The sequence below is a fragment of the Ceratotherium simum genome, chromosome 13 (genome assembly GCF_057802395.1).
Source record: "Ceratotherium simum simum isolate JZ-2026a chromosome 13, ASM5780239v1, whole genome shotgun sequence".
NCBI lineage: Eukaryota > Metazoa > Chordata > Mammalia > Perissodactyla > Rhinocerotidae > Ceratotherium > Ceratotherium simum.
The window spans coordinates 11,444,257-11,465,805 of NC_141912.1; the positions used below are offsets into that span (position 1 = coordinate 11,444,257).

The 21,549-nt window shown below is 42.3% G+C and overlaps 1 protein-coding gene across 1 annotated transcript in view; it reads right to left on the reverse strand.

The window, feature by feature from the left end:
* Nucleotides 1–10,467: 10,467 nt before the first annotated feature.
* ADTRP (androgen dependent TFPI regulating protein) overlaps nucleotides 10,468–21,549 on the reverse strand; it is a 56,718-nt gene continuing 45,636 nt past the window's right edge. The window contains exons 5-6 of the mRNA XM_004432119.3: nucleotides 18,643–18,794; nucleotides 10,468–10,595 (exon numbers count right to left, since the gene is read on the reverse strand). Of these exons, the coding sequence (XP_004432176.1) occupies nucleotides 10,561–10,595; nucleotides 18,643–18,794 (187 nt within the window). The 3' untranslated portion in view covers nucleotides 10,468–10,560. The remainder of the gene's footprint in view (nucleotides 10,596–18,642; nucleotides 18,795–21,549) is intronic.

Genomic DNA, 21,549 nt, shown 5'->3' on the forward strand with positions numbered 1-21,549 from the left:
TTCTGCAGCCACAGAGGGCAGAGGCCTTTAGCGCCTCAATCAGGAAGCCACATCCAAGACTGTGGCCTTGTGAGCATCATGAACACATGGGAAGATATGCCAAACCCGGATCTGTGCAGTACAGACCCAGCCCCTTGCAGCCCGGCCTCTAAGGCAGAGCATTTTGAAACATCAAGTCCTCTTACAGTCATGTGAACAGCCTCAGAAGTTAATTTTCAAAGCAACACATACATTTTCTCATACAGGGTTTTCTTTCTGAAATCTATTCCACTGAATGGGCTCATCTGAGGGAGGACAGACTGTTTCCTTGATTGGATGACGTGGGATTTCGGGAGACTCTCGAATGAAGAGAAGAGGGAGAGCTTGGCACACGGAAGCTAAGGGCTTATTATAGGCCTATGAGTCACAAAGACTGCAGGCAAATGATCCAGAGAGGGGCGAGCAAGTGAGGGCAGGCAGAGAGAGCTGGAGTGGAGATCCAGAGAAAGGAAAGGAAGCGAGACTAGGGAAGAGGAAAGGTATAGGAGTGTGTTAGTCAGGGTTCTCCAGAGAAACAGAGCCAATTCGGTGTGTGCGTGTGTGTGTGTGTGAGGGTGTGTACATGTATATGTGTGTATGTGTATATAGAGAGAGATAGAGCGATCTTAAGGAAATGGCTCACGCTATTATGGAGGCTGGCAAGTCCAAAGTCTGTAGGGTGGGCCAGCAGTCTGGAGATCCAGGAGAGCCAGTGCTGCAGTTCTAGTCCGAAGGCTGACGGCTGGCAGAATTCCCACAAGGAGCCTCCGCTACCTTCCAGCAGCCTGGGCTCTGTCACTGCTAAGGGAGAATATTGAGCTCTGTAGGTAGACATGAGCAAGCCCAACCAGAAAGCTCTATGGAGCCCTCTGGACCATTCCTAGAGTTGGCCCTGCACTTTGCCTCAAAGTCACCCCTGGTATTGCATCCAAAGAGACCAGACAGTCCATCGTGCCACTAGCTTTGCTAAGCACTAGGATGGCAGGGCTCCAGAAGGCAGCCAGGAAAGAAGGCAGAGGCTCTCCCAGGTGACGTTTAAAACGTGAAACTTATCATATCCAATCAGACCTCAGCTGCTGCCATATCCAAGAAAAATTCAACTCCCATATATCAGTGCTTCCAAATTTGGCTGCACATTGGATTGATCTAGAAGTGCTTTTAGAACTCTCAATGCCTAATCCATAGCCCAGACCAATTCAGAATTTCTGGAGGAGGGATCTGGGCACAAGTATTTTTGTCAGCTCCCCAGGTGACTCCAAATATGCAGGCAAGGCTGAACAGCTCTGCTGTGTCCCCTCCAGCCACACTTTATATTTCCTTCCCCATCTCCCCACCATGAGACTCCTCTCAATGTCTATTTAATCTGTTTTCATGGCCATTCAAGCTGCTAGGGCTCTGCGAAGAGGATTTTCCACAATAATGAGGTTTCCTGGGGGCCTGCACCCTTCCCTCATTGCCTCAGATGGTTTAAAATGAAAATGTTTGACTTCTTGACCTTAAGGAGACAGAAGAAAGGATTGATCTCTAGACAGAACAAAGGAAACAGACATAGCATTTGGTAGAAATCATGTGGTGTAACGGAAGGTGGGCAGGCATCTGAGCTGACCAGACGGCTTGGGGTCCATTCTTCTTGGGTAACTCTTTCTTTGGAAAATCCGTCAACCTCACTGAGCCTCAGTTTCTTTTTTTCTTTTAATTGAATAAATTTGACATGTAAAGTGTAAGTTTCAGTTGTACAGTGCATTACTTTGATACATTTATATAGTGTAATATGATTGCCAATGCAGCGATATTTATCACATTACATAATTATAGTACAATATTATTGTCCATATTCATTATTCTGTGCATTAGATCTCTGTGGCTTATTTACTACCCTTAAACATCATCACGTTTATCTCCCTAATTCCCTGGTAAACACCATTTTACTCTGTTTTTCACAAGTTTAACTTTTTTAGATTCCACATGTAAGTGATATCATACAGTCCTTGTCTTTCTGTTTGATCTATCTTACTATAATTTGCTTAAGGTCTATCCATGTTGTCATAAGTGGGAGGATACCCTCCTTTCTCATGACAGAATAATATGCCACTGTGTATATGTACCACATCTATTTTATCCATTCATCCATTGATGGGCATTTGGGTTGTTTCCATATCTTGGCTATTGTGAACAATGCTGCGATTAACATGGGAGTGCATATATCTCGTCAAAATCCTCTTTTCATTTCTTTTGGGTGTATACTCAGAAGTGGAATTGCTGGGTCATATGGAAAATCTATTTTCAACTTTTTGAGGAACCTTCATACTGTTTTCTATAGTGGTTGGACCAATTTATATTTCTACCAACAATGTATAAGTGTTCCCTTTTGTCAACATCCTCACCAACATTTTTCTCTTGTCTTTTTGGTGATACCCATTCTAACAGGTGTGAGGCAATATCTCATTGTGGTTTTGATTTGAATTTCCCTGATGATTAGTGATGCTGAGCATCTTTTCACATGTCTGTTGGCCATTTTGATGTCCTGGTCTTCAGTTTCTTTATCTTTAACATTGGGATAATAGCTTCTACCTTTTAGAGCTATGGGGAGAACTAGAGAAAATAATAGCAAACGGCCATCCCCTAGTGGGCACTCAATAGATGGTATAAATTATTGGTGATTACTTGAATTAAGACAAACAAGTGAGAAGAATTAAAAGCTGGAATTTGATATCCAGTGATCTCTGACCCTCAGTCACCTCATTTGTAAAATAGTGATAATGTGCTGGGTTGAATAACATCCCCCCCAATATTAATGCCCACCTGGAACCTCAGAATGTACCCTTATTTGGAAATAGGGTCTTTGCAGATGTGATTAGTTAAGGATCTTGAAATGAAATCATCCTGGACTTACGGTGGGTCCTAAAACGAAAGACTGGTGTCTTTATAAGAGAAATGAGAGGAAAACTTGGACACAGATTCCAAATTCCCTTTAAGGTAAGAGATATAGAGACACATACAGTAGAATGCCATATGAAGAAGGAAGCAGAGATTGGAGTGATGTGGCGATGAGCCAAGGATTATCAGAAGGAAGGATTTTTCCCCAGTGCCTTCGAGGGAGCATGGTGCTGCTGACACCTTGATTTCAGACTGCTATCCTCCAGAACTGGAGGATAGACTTCTGTGGTTTTTAAGCTGCCTAGTTTGTGTTCCTTGTTATGGCAGCCCTAGGAAACCAATACAGATAACAATAGCTATACTACTTCTAGGTTATTGCAACTATAAACGAATTTATATCATAAATATAATTAAATTCAGTAATGGTAAAGTTTTAGCTAAATTTCAATTGGGATATTTAGATACTGGGTGAACAGCCTGGTCTCATGATATTCTGTGCCAGGAGCCAAGTCCGCTTTCTTTTGGAGGGTCTTGCAAGGATGAGTGAACTGACAAGTGTTGAGTGTAGGAGGGGACAAGGTGAGAGGCAATGAGGCAATAAGTCAAATCAAAGAGCTGCCGGCCCTGGGCACCTCCACCCACCAACCAGGGGAAAAGTCTCGCTGCCCTTTGACCTTAGGCACAGAAGCACGATCCCTTGGAACACACAAATAAGCACGTGTGTTCATGCACAAATAGCTTAGAGCTTTGCTGGCTCTCATTCTTGGAGATCCTCTCAGGGTTGTGCTTTCAATCTCTTCCCCAATAAGCAACCACAGAACCAAGATTCATGTGTGCGTGGCATTTTCATTGAACCTGCTAGAATGCACAGGAAAGTTTCCCTTTATCTTTGTTAATACAGTCATGCAAGTAATCCCCATATTACACGTCCAGCGTCTAAGATGGCTCCTAGATGGGCTAGAGAGAAGTTCATCTGTGAGGTATTTTGCAACTGGTTCTTTCTTTCCCTTATTTTGAGGTTTACACAGAAATCTGCATTGCTAAGCAGGGAGACTAGGACTGAATTGGTTGCAGGCAGATCTTTGGGCCTCCTCCTCATCAGTTGGTGATATGTGAGGGCACTAACAGGTCGCGATGGCAGGAAGAGCCTAGCAGAGGAAAACAGAGGCAATCTATTTTACGATAAAAACAATTTTATTTTACCATGTGACTTTAAAATTGGCAAAGTTGAGTTAATGCATGTGCATAAAATGACGATGTGAGTGCATTAGAAAAATTTTCAGATAGAATAAAACATGCCTAGATTGAGAGTTTTCAGAATTGCATACCAGATTCCTGGCAAGGTAAAAGTCATACAGTATTTGTTTTCCTAAGTCTACGTCATTCGGCTTCATAATTTGAATCTTAATAAAATTAAGTGTTGAGTGAAAACAAATCCCTGAAGTGTAACCAAATATATCTGCTCCGGCCAGACTTAAGCCTCAGCGGAAGGTTTTGTAAGCTCTCGTAGTGGAAGCGTTTTTTCTCTTCTTCCTGTCAGCCTCGCAGAGGAGCTGAGTCTAGCAGAGCAGCTGCTAAGAAAGTGGGCTGGAAAAACAAGGCTTGGTTCAGTGTTCCCAAAGGTGCTGCAAGATGAAAGGATGCAAACCCTTAACCCTAAGGCAGATGGCCTGGGCGATGATCACCATGTCCATGCCCTCAGGCCTCGGCCTGCATATGGCCAGGACCATACACATAGTAGGTACTTCATAATTACTTGCTCAGTGAATCCATGAATCCTACAGTATGATGGAGTGCAGTGTTGTTCAACTTATTGGTTGCAACCTTATTGTTGGATCAAGAAATCAATTTAATGGTCACAATATATTTCAAATAATAGGATAGAAAATAAAGTGATCTATCACACTATTAAAAGCGTATGTGTGTTGTGTGTGTGTGTGTTTCTACCGGGCCATGATGTAAAATGTATTTCTGAAGGTATCTACCAGGAAATATTAAAAGCCATTGGTAGAGTGGAAACTACTGGGGCACTTGGGTTGAATAGGTCTAGGTTTGAATTCCAATACCACCATAGACATTGAGCAGGTTATGTAAATCTGAGTATGAAATACGTATTTAAAGTTGATTGTATATTATGCACTGTGCTCTGTGTGGAGGATACAGTGGTGAATAAGATATATTCCTTGCCCTCAAAGAAGCACACGCTATGCCCTTAATGTCAGTCTCTCTTCAACACTTCAGGATCTCTGGGACTGGTTGATAAGATGTTTGGGTAAGAAGGAATCTTGAGGAAGTTCAACCCTGGCTGAAACTCTTCAAGAGCCAATGGAATCCAAATTTTTTTCTTTGCTCTGTCTCATCTCTTCTTAAGAATAGTGACAACCCAACACTAGCTTCTCTCCCTAGCCATAAGGCAAGTTTAAATTCCTGTAGTGCCAGCCAGACAATCAAGACAGGATTCATAAAGAGTGGCATGTCACAGCTATGCCTCCTCTTTCCACTCTTCCAAAGACACGCAGAATTTTGTTGGCCAAGAATCAGTGGCCAAGATCACTGTCTAGCTCTTTTTCGGGAGTATGCTAACCATAGATTTAGCTCTCTCAGGGAGAAGTGGAGAGCCAAGATACATACCTAGTCATGTCTTGGCAATTCACATGGTAAGACATTGTGAACTAGGCAAAGTTTGTCCTCGGAGCCTGCAGCTGGCCCTTCTGTACTTGTTCCTTTTCTCACAATATCCTCATTTTCACTGTGCCAAGCATGCCTCCTCCCATATTAAAACTTTCTTTCAAATCATCAACTATCCTTCACTGATAATTGAACATGAATGAGTGTAAGTCAATAGGTCACCTCATAAGTATTTACACATTAAATTTGTCTCCGTGTAAGATGGAAGGCTTTATGCCTGGTGAAGGATGTTTTTGAACATTAGCAAGATATTTGAGGTGTCGGTAAGAGCAGAGACCCTTTCCAAGGTCACTGAAGAATCCCATTATGGGAGTGGCTGAAGAAGTCTTGGTTATGACGAAGTAAGAGTCAGATTAGATCAGGCCTTAATTATAGCAGATACTATCTGTAAGGAAGGAGTAAGCAGGCACCTAAAGAAAAATAAATTCTGATGTAAACGAGATTTGTCTTCAGTGCTACCATCTCGCCCACTTCTCTTTTAAAGATGAATCTCCCTGACTTGGGGTATCCCACAAACTCTCCTTGGGGTAACCAGGGCCACCCAGTCGTCCAATCTGGAGCTCCCCTGCCTGCAATCTTTATTTTTCAGGCCATCCCTCATCTCCTTTCCTTTTCATGAAAATTTGTCCTGTGTCCTATTCTATCAGTGTGCTTTCCCCTGCCAGGTCACATGAAACTATAATTTGATCATTATTTTTTATAGGATTCTGAGATTTAACATGAAGAGAGTACCTTAAATGAAACAGTAAGTCTAATGTTGGGAATCTCAGCTCCTGGGAGGGGAGGATGCTATTTGGTGATGAAGCCTATATGATTAAGAAGCTGTCAGTAATCCTCAAGTCAGTCTGTAAGTATTTTCAGTACTTGCTAATGGTGTGGAATTAGGCCTTGGAGGGGATACAGACAATAGGCATGACCTCTGGCCTCAAGGAGTTTGCAATCAAGCAGGATGGCATGGGGAATCTTGGATGCCAAGCACTTACATCCACCACTTGAAATAATCTTATTTAATCATGGTAGGTACTATCATATGACTTTAAGAACCAAGGTTCAGAAAGTAAACAATTTTCCCCAGGTTCTATATAAATAGTGAGTGCTTTGAATTCAGTCAGGATTTGCATTCAGATCTGGTCTGGTTCTGAAGCTTCTGTTCTTTCCAGCATTCCTTACTTTATGGAAACAGAAGGCAAGAGGATAGATGAAGAAGAGAGTGATGGAATGCTGTGAGGGACTTATGTGGCGGGCTATGGGAGTTTAGAGAAGGGAACAAGCCCAATGCCCTGGAGGGGTAAGAGAAAACTTTCTAGGAGAGTTGGGAAGTGGCACTCCAGAAAGGTCTGAAGCCATGGAGGACAACTTGTTTATTTGATAGTAGCTGGAACAAGAGAGGTCTTTCTAGGTAGAGTGACCAGTTTAAGGAAAGGCTTGGGAATAGAAATAAAAATATGCTGGAGGGCAAAAGGGGGAGACCTGACTAAGGGAATTAAAATCATTCCTTGTGGGCCACCTTCTCTTTTACCTCGTCTTCATTCAGCTGAGGGAGAGAGAACCAACACAGGAGAGGGTTTCCCTCTAAGGGACAGGAGCTCAGCAAACCCGGCCTTCCCCACAGTCTTACCTGAAGCCACTGCCTCAAAGGAGGATGTTCAGAGTCCCTAAGGCCAGAGCCGTTTTCTCAGAAGTCCCTGATGACGCAGGTTGCCAGCTTCCAGGGAGGAAGAGCGAGGGAGCCAGGTGGTTCTCCCTTCCCTTTTTGGAATCCTGGCCAGTTTCAATTTACATAACACAGCTTAATCCACAGAAACAGGAGCTGAGAGGCAGGTTCTTTCTCTTTTTCTCCTCTCCAAGACACAGAAACCTTTATTTTCTCCCTACACCACAAACCAGTGCTGTTAAATAATATTGGATAATTGCACCTGTCGTACTCCCCATATTGTGCTGAGGAAAAATAATTGCTGGTTTTCTGCTTTGCAGTTTAGCTGTGACTCCGTCATTTGACTTGGAGCATGTCATTTTCACCCATTTTAGACTGTGTACAGTCAAACTGTGTAAAAGGACTCACAGATAGCGGCCTTGCGTGTGTGAGTGGGCGCAGGCCTCATTCAGCAATGATTTCTAATTTATACAGCATTGAAAATCCACAGCTATAAATAAACAATTCTGACTGGCTTTGCTGCCTACTCAAATGTTTTATAAAAAAAAAAAAAAAAAGGAACCGCCAACTGCATGAGGAAGGAAAACAATGTCTGGATGTGGACTCTGGTTTCTGACACCTGGGTCTGGGAGGAGGGATGCCCACACTGGGATGGGTTCAGTGCTCAACCAGGTGGGCTTCTGGGAGTCTCGGCCTCATCACTCCTCCCTCAGCCCCCTCTCTCTCTCCACGTGCAGGCGCAACGTGTTTGGGGATTACAGTGTATGAAACGGACTTCCTGTTATGACAAGTATTGCAAATGAGTAGGTGCAGAGGAGCTGAAAATAGCTTGAGAAATGTATGACTCTTTTGGGGGAGAAGATGGGGCTGATGAATTGTTCAGGCAAACAAGTTAATTCTTCTCCCCAAATTCTAAATGGGTGTCACATGTGAGATAGTGCCTCTAGAACATAGGCACGGGTATGGACCGGTCCATGAGGTGGTGGTGTCACTCCTCCCCCTGCCTGTATGGGGAGAGTTTCTGCCAAGTTGGGATCCCCTGATCACCTTATTTTGTTCAGCCTTGCAGATGTGCACACATTTTTGCTTTTTTAAATAATGGCTTTCAGATAATCACTTACTGCTTTGCTCTGCAATAAAGAGGAAAGAAAGTGGGCTTGGGAATCAACCACCCGTGTGACCTTGGACCAGTCATTTCCCTCCTCTGAATGCAGCAGGATGCGGGAGCCAGCTAGTGCAGGCTCGTGAGGACCAAGTGCTTGTGTATAGCTCTCCCCAACTCCACATTCAGCGGCATGTTGGTCACTTGAAGAAAGCCGTGGTGGAGTGTTTATACCATGGAAATGGGTAAACACTATAAATCAAGGCCTTAATATTGTCTTTCTTTCAGACAGTTGATTTTTAAACATTTACCAGCACATCAATATCAGAAACTCAGTTCACTCATTTATCAAATGAGGACACAATACATTTTCTACTTACCAGACTTTTGTGAAGATAAAATGAGATCATGGAGGTAAGAGTGGTTGTAAATTACATGACACTATAAAAATATTATTGCTGGTTTTCTCATCACTTGGTTTGTATCGTTGCTCTTTTGTAACCACTAAGGGCCTAACCCAGCCTTATGTAGGCAGCAAATACCGTATACCTTTTAATGAATGTTTAATTGGTGTTCATTACAGCTCTTTCCATAGTGCACCAAGGAAGCACTATGGGAAGTGGTTCTGAGGTATTTCTGGTGTTGGAATAGATATTGCACAGTGGCCAGTCAGGCAGCAATCAGGGTTTAATTTGGTCCCAGGGACAGTGAAGCCACAAATAGAAATCTGCAGGCTCATCCCAGCCAGGAGCTTACTATGAATCTGAGAAGTAGGCAGCCCAAGTCATCTTTGGGGTGTGGAAAATTTGGGTGGCCCCCTGCGGGCTTCACATTTGGGGAATTTCCACTGTGACAACTGCTCCCAGGTTCCTGCTAAGAGCAGTCAAGAGGCAGCAGGTATAGGAAAGAAGTGGTGCTCCCAGCTCAAGCCAAAAAGACTCAGGCTCATGTTTATATAGCAGGAGAAAAGGAGCAGGGATAGAGCAAGTTTCTTGGTGTCTGTACTAGTCTTCCCTTGGACCACCTGCCCTATTGGAATATTCTGCCCTCTTCTCTAGCTCTTTGAGATTGCTCTTGGTGTTCATTTTAACCAAATTTCTCCTGTTATCATGTTAGGTTGGGAAGCCCAAGTACAATTTACTCCAATGTCCACACCCCAACCTGCATGCACCTGATGACACACCAATGGACTCGAACACATTTACCCACCACTAGACGTTTGTCATTGTGTTCTTTACAAAATGTGCCTGTAAATAAAGACCTGGAAAAATCCACTAGAAAAATCAAAGCAGGGTTCACGAATGTGCTTGTTGATCACCTGACAGTCAGCTTTGCTAAACCACAAACTAGCTCAGCAAAGTGCTTTGTATCAAGGCCATCTCAGCAGGCCTCACAACCACATCACTTCCCGTGCAGATTATTCCCCAAGAAAAGGTACAACATTTATTTGATGAATTAATCAATATTCAAATGGAAGAGATTTTGACACTGTCACTATGTTCGATGTTTACACCTGCCCCAAATGCCTGCTCACAAGAGGGATAGGTTTCCCAATACCTTTTGTAACTTATTTTTTCATTGTCCCAAATAATTTGCTATCATACCAGGTAGACAGACAACTTAGTAGCAGCCATCTCCCTATATTTCTATTTAGATCAAGGAAAAAAAAAATAGATGAACAATCCATGAAAATAACTAGCCTACAAAAATGCTTGTTTTTCGGGAAGTTAGGGTTATTAAAAAATGGCACAGGACTGGGAGTGAGAAGATCTGGGAGACACAAGCTATGGCCTCGGTTCTGACACTAACTCTTTGGCTTCACGTAGGTAACTTCTCAGCCAGGTCCTCAGCATCCTCGTCTGTAAAGTGAAGAGTCTGGATGATCCTGAGTTCCTCTCTCTCTCTAAACATTCTGTAACACCTAGTTTATGAGTTTCTTTGGCCTTTGGCCAGATTTTGACCACAGATCATCCTCCACAGATGTCAGACGAAGGTAACAAATTCTGAGACAGCGGGAGTCATTTTTGGCATATCCAGTAAACCTTTCAAAACACCAAGAGTGCTCAAATTAAGCTACTTTCATAACTCTCTTATTAAATTTAAATATCATTCCTTGTGCTTTCTACCTTCCTACGTTGCTCCACCACCTTCCCCCACCAGAAAAAATAATGAAAAAAATTCCTGTTTTCTTCCTCCTTAGTTCTTGGAAAATGGCATGTAATCACTTCCTCTTCTTCCTTGGCTGCATCGTGTCACCTGTACAAGCAAGAACAGAGAGAAAGACCTCAGATTTCTGAGTATCCCTAATGGTTATTCTTGTGTGGGTAGACATCCACCTTGACTTGGAGCAGTGGAAAATCAAGGACACTCTTGCAAGGCAAGAAGAGGTGCTTTAAGGAGTTCTGAAAACCCACCACCACTACCATAACGGCAAGGAGCAACTCTGCTGTCTCCCCTTGGTGCTCGGCTCACAGGTAGCCGGTTGGTCAATGGTGCTGTTTGCTTTCATGTGACTCTGCATATCTAAGATGAGCCACTGATTGCTGTTGCTTTTGGTCATGTGTTTGCAGGCTGCACACAATCTACTGACATACTTTGAGACTCTGCAGATGGAAATGAAGAGACCACATCAAATTAGAGAGGAAATAGAGGAGTGGATATTCACCAAATTGAGGGTCATTCCGTCACCTCTCACCAAATCAACTTATCATCCTGGGTGGAAAAGTACTAGTGTATTGATTACTTTTTAGTAAGCTCATTAGAGGGGCTTTATTCTACTGAAATTGTAGCATTCAATTTCTAGACTGACTTCCATTCAGCCAACAAGTTGGTACCTCTATATTTAATGATCATAAATCCTTGCATAAGCTTTGAACTTTCTAAAACTTCATTAACTCATTATCCTTCTTGTCTGTTGCCAAATGCTACCAATCCTATTTTGAAAACTTTTTTCAACTCAGCCTCTTCTTGTCCATTCTGGAAGTTAGAGCTCTGTTAGTTCTGATTCAGTATTACCACAGCAATCTCATGCTCCTAATTCCATGCTTCACCCTTCAAACCCTGCCGTCTCCATCAGTTATATCCATAACGGTAAATATTAAATATCTTCTATTAATTTTATTTTGCTAGAACTCCCTTTCTTAGAGGCTTCAGTGACCGATGACTTGAAGTCCTGCTTGCGGCCCCCTCATCACACTGATTTTCTAGGGCAGCCAGCTCCTAATCACATAGCCGCCATGGCCATCCTTGTATTCATGTCTCGCAACATTTTTTTTCCTCCTCAAAGCCCCAATGCATGGTTATATATCATAGGTGTAAGTCCTTCTAGTTCTTCTACATCCGCTGCTGCCACAGCGTGGCTACTGAGAGACGGGTGGTGTGGTGCGCGACCAGGAAACGAACCCGGGCCCCTGAAGTGGTGAGAGTGCTGAACTTTAACCACTAGGCCATCAGGGCTGGCTCTCTCAACATTTTTAAGGACAGGCCCCTCACTGCTTCTTCTACTCCTCATCAATCCAGACTACCCCCAGTCACTCCAGTGAAGCCTCACAATTTATCCATCTTTACAGGCTTCACGTTCTTTTCAGTTATGCTTCTACTTATTTTTCATTTTTGACATGAATTCTTTCCTCCCTAGTTAGGTCTTTTCTACATTAAGTCTATAAGTACAAACACAGTACCTTCTCTTTTCAGAAGTATACGCTTTGGGCCTCTACTGAATCATTTTTCAGCTAAATAACACATTAATTCCCTCATGTCCAAGAGCTTGATTAGTACAAACTTCTCAAATTTGTTTCCCCTGTAGTCACTCTGAGGGCTCCTAGAACTTTCTTTGTTCCTGCTGTTTATCAACCCCCCAGCACGTCGAGTCTAACTGTAGTCATAACCTCACTCCTTCAACCCCAGGTGGCAATGACTGAAGACTTCTTCTCCATTTAAGAAACACAACCCAACATGAAGGCTTGGAGAGAAGCAGCAGAAGCAGGAGCGGAAGTGGTGGTGGGAAGTTCTTTTAGGGGAAGAGAGCAGGTGGCTCATTCCACTGGATCAGAGTCCCCCACATCCAACACTAAGTAGCTAGATGGAGTATTAAGAAATTCCGTGCCAGAGAAGGCACTGTCCCTAAATGTGTCTCTGTGTGGAGCTCCAACAGTCATTTCATTCTGTAGAGACTTACACGGTGTGAATATCACAGAAATCATATTTTTCTTTTTGTTTCTAGCAGGTGAGGGTGCGTCCTTAGTCCTAAATTCTTATGGGGCTAAACAGTCTCTAGGCTTCTTTGAGTCTTCAGAGTTTATCTCTGACCATGTTTCCATAGTGCATGGCTGGAGATAGGGAACTTCTGACTTTAGCAGTAGATCATATTATCTGACCCAAACAAAGCTTGCAAAATAAATTTTAAACTCTGATTGGGAAATAAGGTTGTGTGTCATTACTCTTTACTTCATTGAAGGGAGTGTTTCCCAGTAGAACACCTCCTAGTTGGCAGTTAGGGAATAATTCTCCCCTGACTTATTTTAGTCCTTTCTTTATCCTCTGTTAGGTAGTACCAAAGAGTAGAGATATTTTAGGCTAAACATTTAATGTTCGTCTTGTGCAAGATCCAAACATTTTCTGCTGGCATGGAAAAGGAATCATTCTTTTAATCAACATCACTATGGATACCATATGTAATTATATACCTTGTTGTTCCAGGAGTCAGAAAACAGGATAAGGGAAAACATCCTTTTCAAAAAGATTTACACCTATGTATCTACAACCACAAAAGCTATTGCTAGACTTTAAACGGAAAATTTGAAGAACATTTGCCTAGTTTTAGCAGGTTGGCTTGGAAAAGGGTGAGAAGGCAGATGGTTGGGGGGATATGAGGTGTTAGAGGAACGAGATTTGAGCATTGATGAGTACAAGTCGCAGTGCAGAAGTAACAGGAAGGAGGTGGAGCTGAGGGCTGGCTGGAGAAGCTCTCGTGGGGAAAGAGGCTGAGGAAGAGGGAGAAGTAATAGTCCAGAGAAGACTCTCTTTAAACTTAGGGAGATGAAGTTAGGACAAGAAAGGCAAAAAGGAGATATATTTTTATTATTCACTAAATGCTGCCCCAGTGGGACCATGCCTTAGAAATACACATGGAGTCAACTCAGGATAAGGTTCTTTTGTGATGAAATGATCAGGGAAAACATGCAAGATAGACAGACCTTATATACATTATATACTACGTTAAATATGATTTATCTGTTATAAATTATAATAAATTTCTTCATGGATAAAACCAAGGAGGGAGACTAGATGGCCTGTAAGCAGCTTTCAACAATAAAATCTCCTTTAAAGAAAATCTGGTCTACAGCAAATAGTATTAAAGGAAGGTTTTAATGTCATTCTGTCTAAGGCACAATCACAAGGTCACTTGGCCAGACTGGAATTTTCAGCTTACACACTATCCTTAGGAAGAAAAGGATCTATAGTCTCAGGCCCTGACAAAAGTTAGTCTGACACCTGACACACATCCCTCAGGAACCTAAGGATAGAAGTCATAGGCCACAAGTAAGCTGACTACCTCTCTGGCCACATCTACGTATAAGAGGCCCTCCATTTTGGTCTGCAGGCACTTAGCCTTTTTCTGTGCCTGATATATCTTGTGGGTTGGGTTTCTCTTCCTGATGGACTTGTGTCCTGGTGTCAGCATCCTTGTGTCTTATCCAAAAAAAAAAATTAAGTACATAAGTGGAAGAGAAAGGAGCCTACATTGAGACCCCCTGAGAGCCCCATTCTCCCAGTCAGGGTGGAAAGAATCTGTCTGGGGTATCCCTTGATGCTCAGACATGGTAAGCCAAGCTTGCAATGATCTGCCAGAGACTGCCTCCCCTTTCTGCTTCCATGATTGTTTGAAATCAATGTTCCACCTAACTCTGCCCCCAAAATGGAAACTGAATCTTTCTTGGTGGGTATCTGGTGCCAGTAAGGACTCAGTGCTTATCCAGCAATATATCCCATGACACATAAAAACTAGCACAGGACAGAGAGTGAGATGGTGACAAGTCAGGTAGGTGGCCTCTGGAACCTCTTGAGAGCTTTTTGAGCCACAGCATCTTCTAGGAGGCCAGCAGGACCTTCCTGAGAGCATGATGGCACTTGTCTCCCTAGTACACAGGGCCAGCTCCCTGCATCTATTTACCCCTGGAAAATGTCACACACTTTCCAAGTTTACATTTGATTCCTCATATCACTCCTTATTACGGCCCTTCTCAAGATTCTCTTCATTTTCACCCACTGAAATGACACGTGAGGAGACAGAAAGTGGGTAGGCATTCAGCGACTGTGGCTGTCACTACCGACATCTTTCTTAGCCCAGCAGCTGACTTGAGCGAACACCACATTGGACAAGGATGCTTGTAGACATAATCATCTAAACTGGGAGGAGCCCAGAGTCCTGTGGCATATAGGACCAGCATCATCAGTCTCACTGGGGCACATGGTAGAAGGGCAGAATCCCAAGCTTTATTTCACATCTACTGAACGAGAATCTACACTTTAACAAGCTCCTCATTTTAACAAGATTTGCAGGCACATACAAGTTTGAGAAGTGTTGCTCTGTAGCAGTGGCTCTTGACCCTGGTTGCAAATTAAAATAACTGGGAAGCTTTTAAAAATACCTATGCCGAGTCCCCATCTCCAGAGATGGATTTAATTGGTCTGGGGTGGGCCCGTGAATTAGTGCTTTAAAACTCCCCTAGTGATCTTATAACATGCAGTTAAGGTCGAGAACCACTGATCGAGAGATACCTGCACGTTAGATGGGTCTTGACTGGTATTTCTTGACCACTCCGTACTTGGCTGGTGACTCTCAGCTAGGCCACACTGTGTCTCAAGATTTCAGACACAGACATTCTAATTAATTCTAGCCTCAAGTAGCCTGACCTCCTATTTCACTCTGTTAAGTTCGTCAGGAACTGCACCGTATCTGTCAACTTGCATTCAGTTGGGCTATTGTTACTTTTAATCACCTTCAGCTGGGGAAACTGGTAATTTATGCATAAAATTGTAGAAGAGGATTAGAATATCCACATAGGCAAAAAGGTTACTGATTTTTGCTGGGGGAGAATGAGATTAACAGCAATAGTGACTAACCCTATGTGCCAGGCCCTATTCTTGGCACTTGACACTTCCCAAGTCCTTTACAGTCCTCTAGGATCCCAGGAGAAGGGTACTAATATTGTCTCCATGATATGCATGAGAGAACACTGGAACACAAGACGTTGAGTGCCTTGCCCAGTGTCACAGGTCTATCATTGGTAAGAGCAAGGTAGGAACCAGGCACTCTGGCACAGAACTTTTCTAACCACTGCCTCCCACTGCATTACCAAAGCACTCCTTTGAATTTCTGCTCTCATCCAAGGAAGCTCAGGCTGTGGAAGGAGGTGAGAAAGTAGGATTAGCCCTGGATTTGGACAAAGTAGGTAGCTACTTACACGTTTCCATAGATCCAGAACAGAAGGTTTGGAGAGGAACTCAGAGATAGAGGAATTACACAATGGATTGTCCAATCCTAGACAATGCTAAACTATATACACCTGGCACAGCAGGCATTAACCAGGACTGTTCTTGGCAAACTGAGATGTGTGGTCTCCCTACTTAAAGGTCATCCTATCACTAAGGAGTTGAAGTGTATTGACACAGGTTACATGGTTGATTTGTGGCCAGGTGAGGGACATACCCTAGTTTTCTTCATTCCCATTCCAACTTTTTCCCATTCCAACTTTTTCCCATTCCAACTGTTTTGTACTGCCAGCCCTAACACACATCTCTTTTTCAACAGCTCTCCGATCAGTGTACCATACCATCACCCTCCTATGCTCCTCAGACTCCCTGTCCAATACTTTAGTTTCCAACCGTCAGAGTCATTCCTTGACCACTGTCTCCAGAACACCTTTGCACAAAGTTCCATTTAATACCTAGAGAGAAGAGCCCTTGGATATCCTGCCTGCATTGATTGATCCATTGGGTAAGCTAATGGAAATGGGGGATTCAAGGGTGGTTAAGACATACACCTAACCCTTAAGAAAGTCAGGGTCTAGTGTAAAAACAAATCTCTGGGCCCAGGGAAGGCTTCCTGGAAAAGGTGAGTTGAAATAAATGAGTGGGTGTGAGACAGCCAAAGACAGGGAGATGTGAGACAGAAGCCTATGGTGGTAAGAAACATCAACATGTAGGGAAAATAAGCAGTTTGGTGCTGCTGGGGTATATATTTAGAAGAGGGTGAGCAAGAACCCAGGTAGGAACTGGGTCGTAGAGACCCTGTGTGTCATTCCAAGGCCTTGGATTTTCATCTGTAAATTGTGGAGAGACTTGACGTGTTTTAAGCAGAAGAAGACACAGGGAAATGTGTTCACATAGACAGCGCTGCTTAGTTTTACACAATTTAAAAGTGTTCACTGCCACTGGAATTTTAAGTGACCTAATTTCTCTTTTAATTCTCATTCAACCATTTATAATTATGACCTGTTCAGAATTTAACACATTTATGAGACTATTCTGATGCTATATAGGACTTTTTACCCATTCTATTCTTAAGGAGCTAAAAACCTAGAGAGAGGAGAGAGACACATGGCCACTTACAGTAGTCTCTGTCAGTCACATGGACATGCATATATGCATGATGTAATGAGGGTCTACATGTTGGTGCCGGCCTGTTTGCTGATTGGGACCTAACTGTAGTGAAACACTGGATATAGTACTCAAACAATGAAGCTTATTAAAAAGAGCTTTGTGTTGAAAACAGTGATCTCAATAATATTAAATATAGTGGAAAATTTGTTTTTCAGTCCAATGGATGTTTAAAAGTCACTGTAGAGTAACAATTTAAAAGTTAATCATTACTGAACTCAATACAATTGATTTAAAAAGTTATTGTTCTCTAAGATCTGAGTAATCAAGTTCTTCTCTGCATGTCTTATATCTGCGAAATTTCAAATGGATTAGCTTCTTCCTTCCTTCTTTTCTTTTTTTTTTTTTATATAGATTTGGGGACGGCATCAAAAATCTTTACCCAGAACTTCAAGGAGCCAAAACTAGTTAGAATTAGATGTCAACACATCTGAAATGTCAACACATTTTTTTTTTTTCTGGATAATTTCCTGTGATTTGGAATCCTGATTTGGGGAGTAATTTTTAGTATTCCATTTTTTAAGTGTTTGCTTTCAAGGAGGATATTGCCTTTGGGACTTTCTTAATCCATTAAATTCTCCAAGAGTAGAAAACATGTGAAAAAGCCAACTTGCATGCTTATTTTTCCTGGGTCTCAGTCTCCTCTCAGAAATATACACTCTTGTAGTGAACCTTCTGAAACTGTCAGGTTTTTTTGCATACACGGGCTTATGTTTTCACACCAGTTCATAAATTGGGTGGAAGATGCCACTTCTGCCATTTCTATTTTGATAGAACAGAATGGCACGTGGGCGTGTGATGTGGGGGACTGTATGTGACTCTTGCCTTCCTTATACACAAAACCAGGGTAGAGTTCCAGTGCTTCTCCTTGGGGAGGGAAAAAAATCATGGGTATTTTGCAACTTGACTTTTTGGTGGTTAATTTTCCAACAACATAATATTCTGGGGTGGGGGAAGCAGGGAGAAGAATAAAATCTTCCATATTAAAATCACTAAGTTAATATTATTTTTTTCTTATGAAGTAACATGGTTCTATCCACCTATAATTAGAAAACTTAGCTTATTGACATAATTCACATTGCCCAAGACCTTGTTTAAATGAGAATTCCAGCCTCAAGTACAGGATGTGATTTTATCCGGTAAATGTTTTACTAAGGTTGAGAAGAAACCTAACAGGAGAGAAATGGGAACTCAACCGAAAGGCACTGCTGAGCTTGGAAGAGCTAAGAAGGTCATCGGGACCCACATCGTTCAAAAAGGAAACCTTAACATTTTAATAGCTTGTGTCCCTCAAGCCCTCACTTAAGGGAGGGAGACCCTGAGTCCATTTTTTCATGTTGGGGATGGTGACAATTTGCTTCCTGCGTCTTGAGCTTTCTAAAGATTATTTTTAGCCTTATTGTTAGATGAGATGTTCTTTTAGGAAGGAGGAGAGATAATCTGACGGGGCCCTTCAAGACAGTGCAAACTTCCCCCAGGCTTTTCCTTTGCCCACTTTGGTAGGACCCGTCTGAGTCTTTTGGACAAAGGCATCGAGCATCACTGCCTTCCCCTTTGGACTAGTTTCTCCTTCTGTTTCCAGGAGGAATGGAGAGAGGGTAAGGAAGAAGTGTCTCTGTAAATAAAAGAGAAATAAACTGACCCCATTTCCAGTGGTTGAGCTTCTCTCCTAGTAGGTAGATGCCAGCGCTAAGGATGTAGCTGAGAGAGAAGAAGGCTGCTAGACCCACTGAGCTGAGTTTGGCAAACACAGGATACACCCACATACCCGTCTCAGAGTAGATCCATAGGACCCTGCAGAAAATGACAAGTCACAATGACTAGGACAGAAAGGGAAAAAAAAAAAAAAAAACAATTTTCAGCTCAAGATCAATGGGGTTCTGAAGCCCAGGCAGATGAAAAGAAGCCATGGGGGACATTTGTCAACAGCTGAGGCGTTCCACAAACCTACCGGAGTGAGTCTTCTCTAGATAAATAGACTTGATTCAAAGAGACATCCTGTTTCATGGGTTGGGCTTGGCTGTTTTACCTAATCCATTAAAATCCAATGTTAATGAAAGAATATGGGAGAACATCAAACACATCATTAGCCAAAGAAAGTGTGTGAGAACATGAATTATTCCTTTCCCTGAGAGATATGACCTGCTGAGACGCTGAACCTGCTAAGATGGTGTCCATTTGCTAGCTCTCAGCCAGACAAGTGAGGTTAGCTTTACAGAGCTAAGTGTCAGGTATAGGTTTCCATTAGCACTCCATTAATTGGGGTGGGAGGGGCAGAGATCAAACATTATTGCTGTAATACAATGTGCCTGGTTTAATTGTGGGCCCTGATTTTAGCTCATGGATATAGCCATGGAGAGAGTGGAATGGATGGATTTACAGGAGGCTCAGATCTTGCTCATGTGTAGATAGAATATGTCATTTCTGTAAGCCAAGAGAAGGAAAAGAAATGCTAAGAGAGGAGCCACTATGTCTAAGTAAAGCCTAAAAATGCAGTTTGCTGGAAACCAACTGCACTGGAAGATGCCAAAGTCTGAAATAACTTTTAAAATTAAATATGGGGAAGACGAGATATCAGCTACAGTTTATAATTGGTTAAGAGTGCAGAATGTGGAACCAGGCTTCTGTGATTCAAATCCCAGTTCTGCCACCTATTAGCTATGTTGCCTTCAACAATTTATTCAACTTTTCTGCCCCCTGCCCTCATGTACAAAGTGGGGGTGCAAACAGTATACACCTTATAAGGCTATTGTAAAGATTAAGGGAGTTAACACTTGTACATTACATAGAACAGTGCCTGGCACGTTGTAATCATTTAATAAGAGTTTAAAACTTCTCTCCTCTGAGGGATGGTACAGTGGGAGTCTTCTTAGCAACCTTTCTCTGAGGTTGCTCATCTGTTGTAACAATTAGGATAGGCCAGGTTGTACTTCAGAAACAACATTCAAATGTGGATACCGCAGGTTGACAACGGAGTTCAGACGGAAGAACAAAATTCTGTGCTTAATTAAACTTTCAGAAACCCAAGTGTGATCTTGGTTATTTCAAATATTTTATTTCAAGTTTGTCAAATGCTTCGTGGAAGAGACAAGGGCTAATATCACAGCCAGGACTAGGGTGAGGAAAGGGAGGTGCCTACGGCGTAAAACTTAAGGGGCCATCGCTGTGCATCAAAGGACACAATCAACAGAGTGAAAAGGCAACTTATAGAATGAGAAAAATATTTGCAAATCAAATATCCGATAAGGGATTATTACCCAGAATATATAAAGAACTACTAGAACTTCACAACAAAAAATAACTCAATTACAAAGGGACAAAGGACTTGAATAGACATTTCTCCAAAGAAGATAAACAAATTACCAACAAACACATGAAAAGATACTCAATGTTACTAATTATTAGGGAAAAGAAAATCAAAACTACAAGGAGATGCTACTTCACACCCATTAGGATGGCTACTATCAAAAAAAAACCATAAAATATCAAGTGTTGTGAGGACGTGGAGAAATTGGGACACTTGTGCACTGTTGGTGGGAATATAAAATGCTATAACTGCTATGGAAAACAGTATAGTGCTTCCTCAAAAAATTAAACATAAGGAAGTCACAAAAGGACAAATATTATATGATTCTACTTATATGAGGTACCTAGAGTCATCAAATTCACAGAGACACAAAATAGAATGGTGGTTGCCAGGGGCTGGGGGAGGGGAGAATGAGGAGTTACTGTCTAATGGGGACACAATTACACTTTGAGGAGAAAAAAGTTCTGGAGATGAATAGTGGTGATGGCTAATAATGTGACTGTACTTAGTGCCACTGAACTGTATACTTAAAAAAAATGGTTAAAACGGTAAATTTTATGTTTTGCGTATGTTACCACAATATTATTGCAGTTTAACAAAGAACAGTTTTAGAGAATAAGACTTCAGTTGGCGACCTACTGGTAGTAGATGTCTGGAGCACTGTGTTGAGAAGGATTCTGAGGCCCTACCAAAAAAGAGTTGTGTTATAATATAGCAATATCTGCCAATAGCATAAGAATGGGGAGTGGTAGGATATGTGCCATGTATTTGCCATATCTGGCTCAACCCAAAGGAATAAATCCCTAAAGATAGAATATCTGGGACCCAGGGTGGGTAGCAGTACATATCCATAAAGATATTTCTTTCTTTTTTTTTTTTGTGAGAAAGACCAGCCCTGAGCTAACATCTATTGCCAATCCTCCTCCTTTCTTTTCCCTTTTTCTCCCCAAAGCCCCAGTAGATAGTTGTATGTCATAGTTGCACATCCTTCTAGTTGCTGCATGTGGGACGCTGCCTCAGCATGGCCAGACAAGAAGTGCGTCGGTGCGCGCCCGGGATCCGAACCCCGGCCGCCAGTAGAGGAGCGTGCGCACTTAAGCGCTAAGCCACGGGGCCGGCTCCCATAAAGATATTTCTTTCTGTTGTATGTGTTGAGGAGAGGCAGGGTGGTATCTGGCTGATTACGCACATGAATGTCCATACTCTGTTTTTGTGGCCTCTAATCTGATTTACTCTTACTTG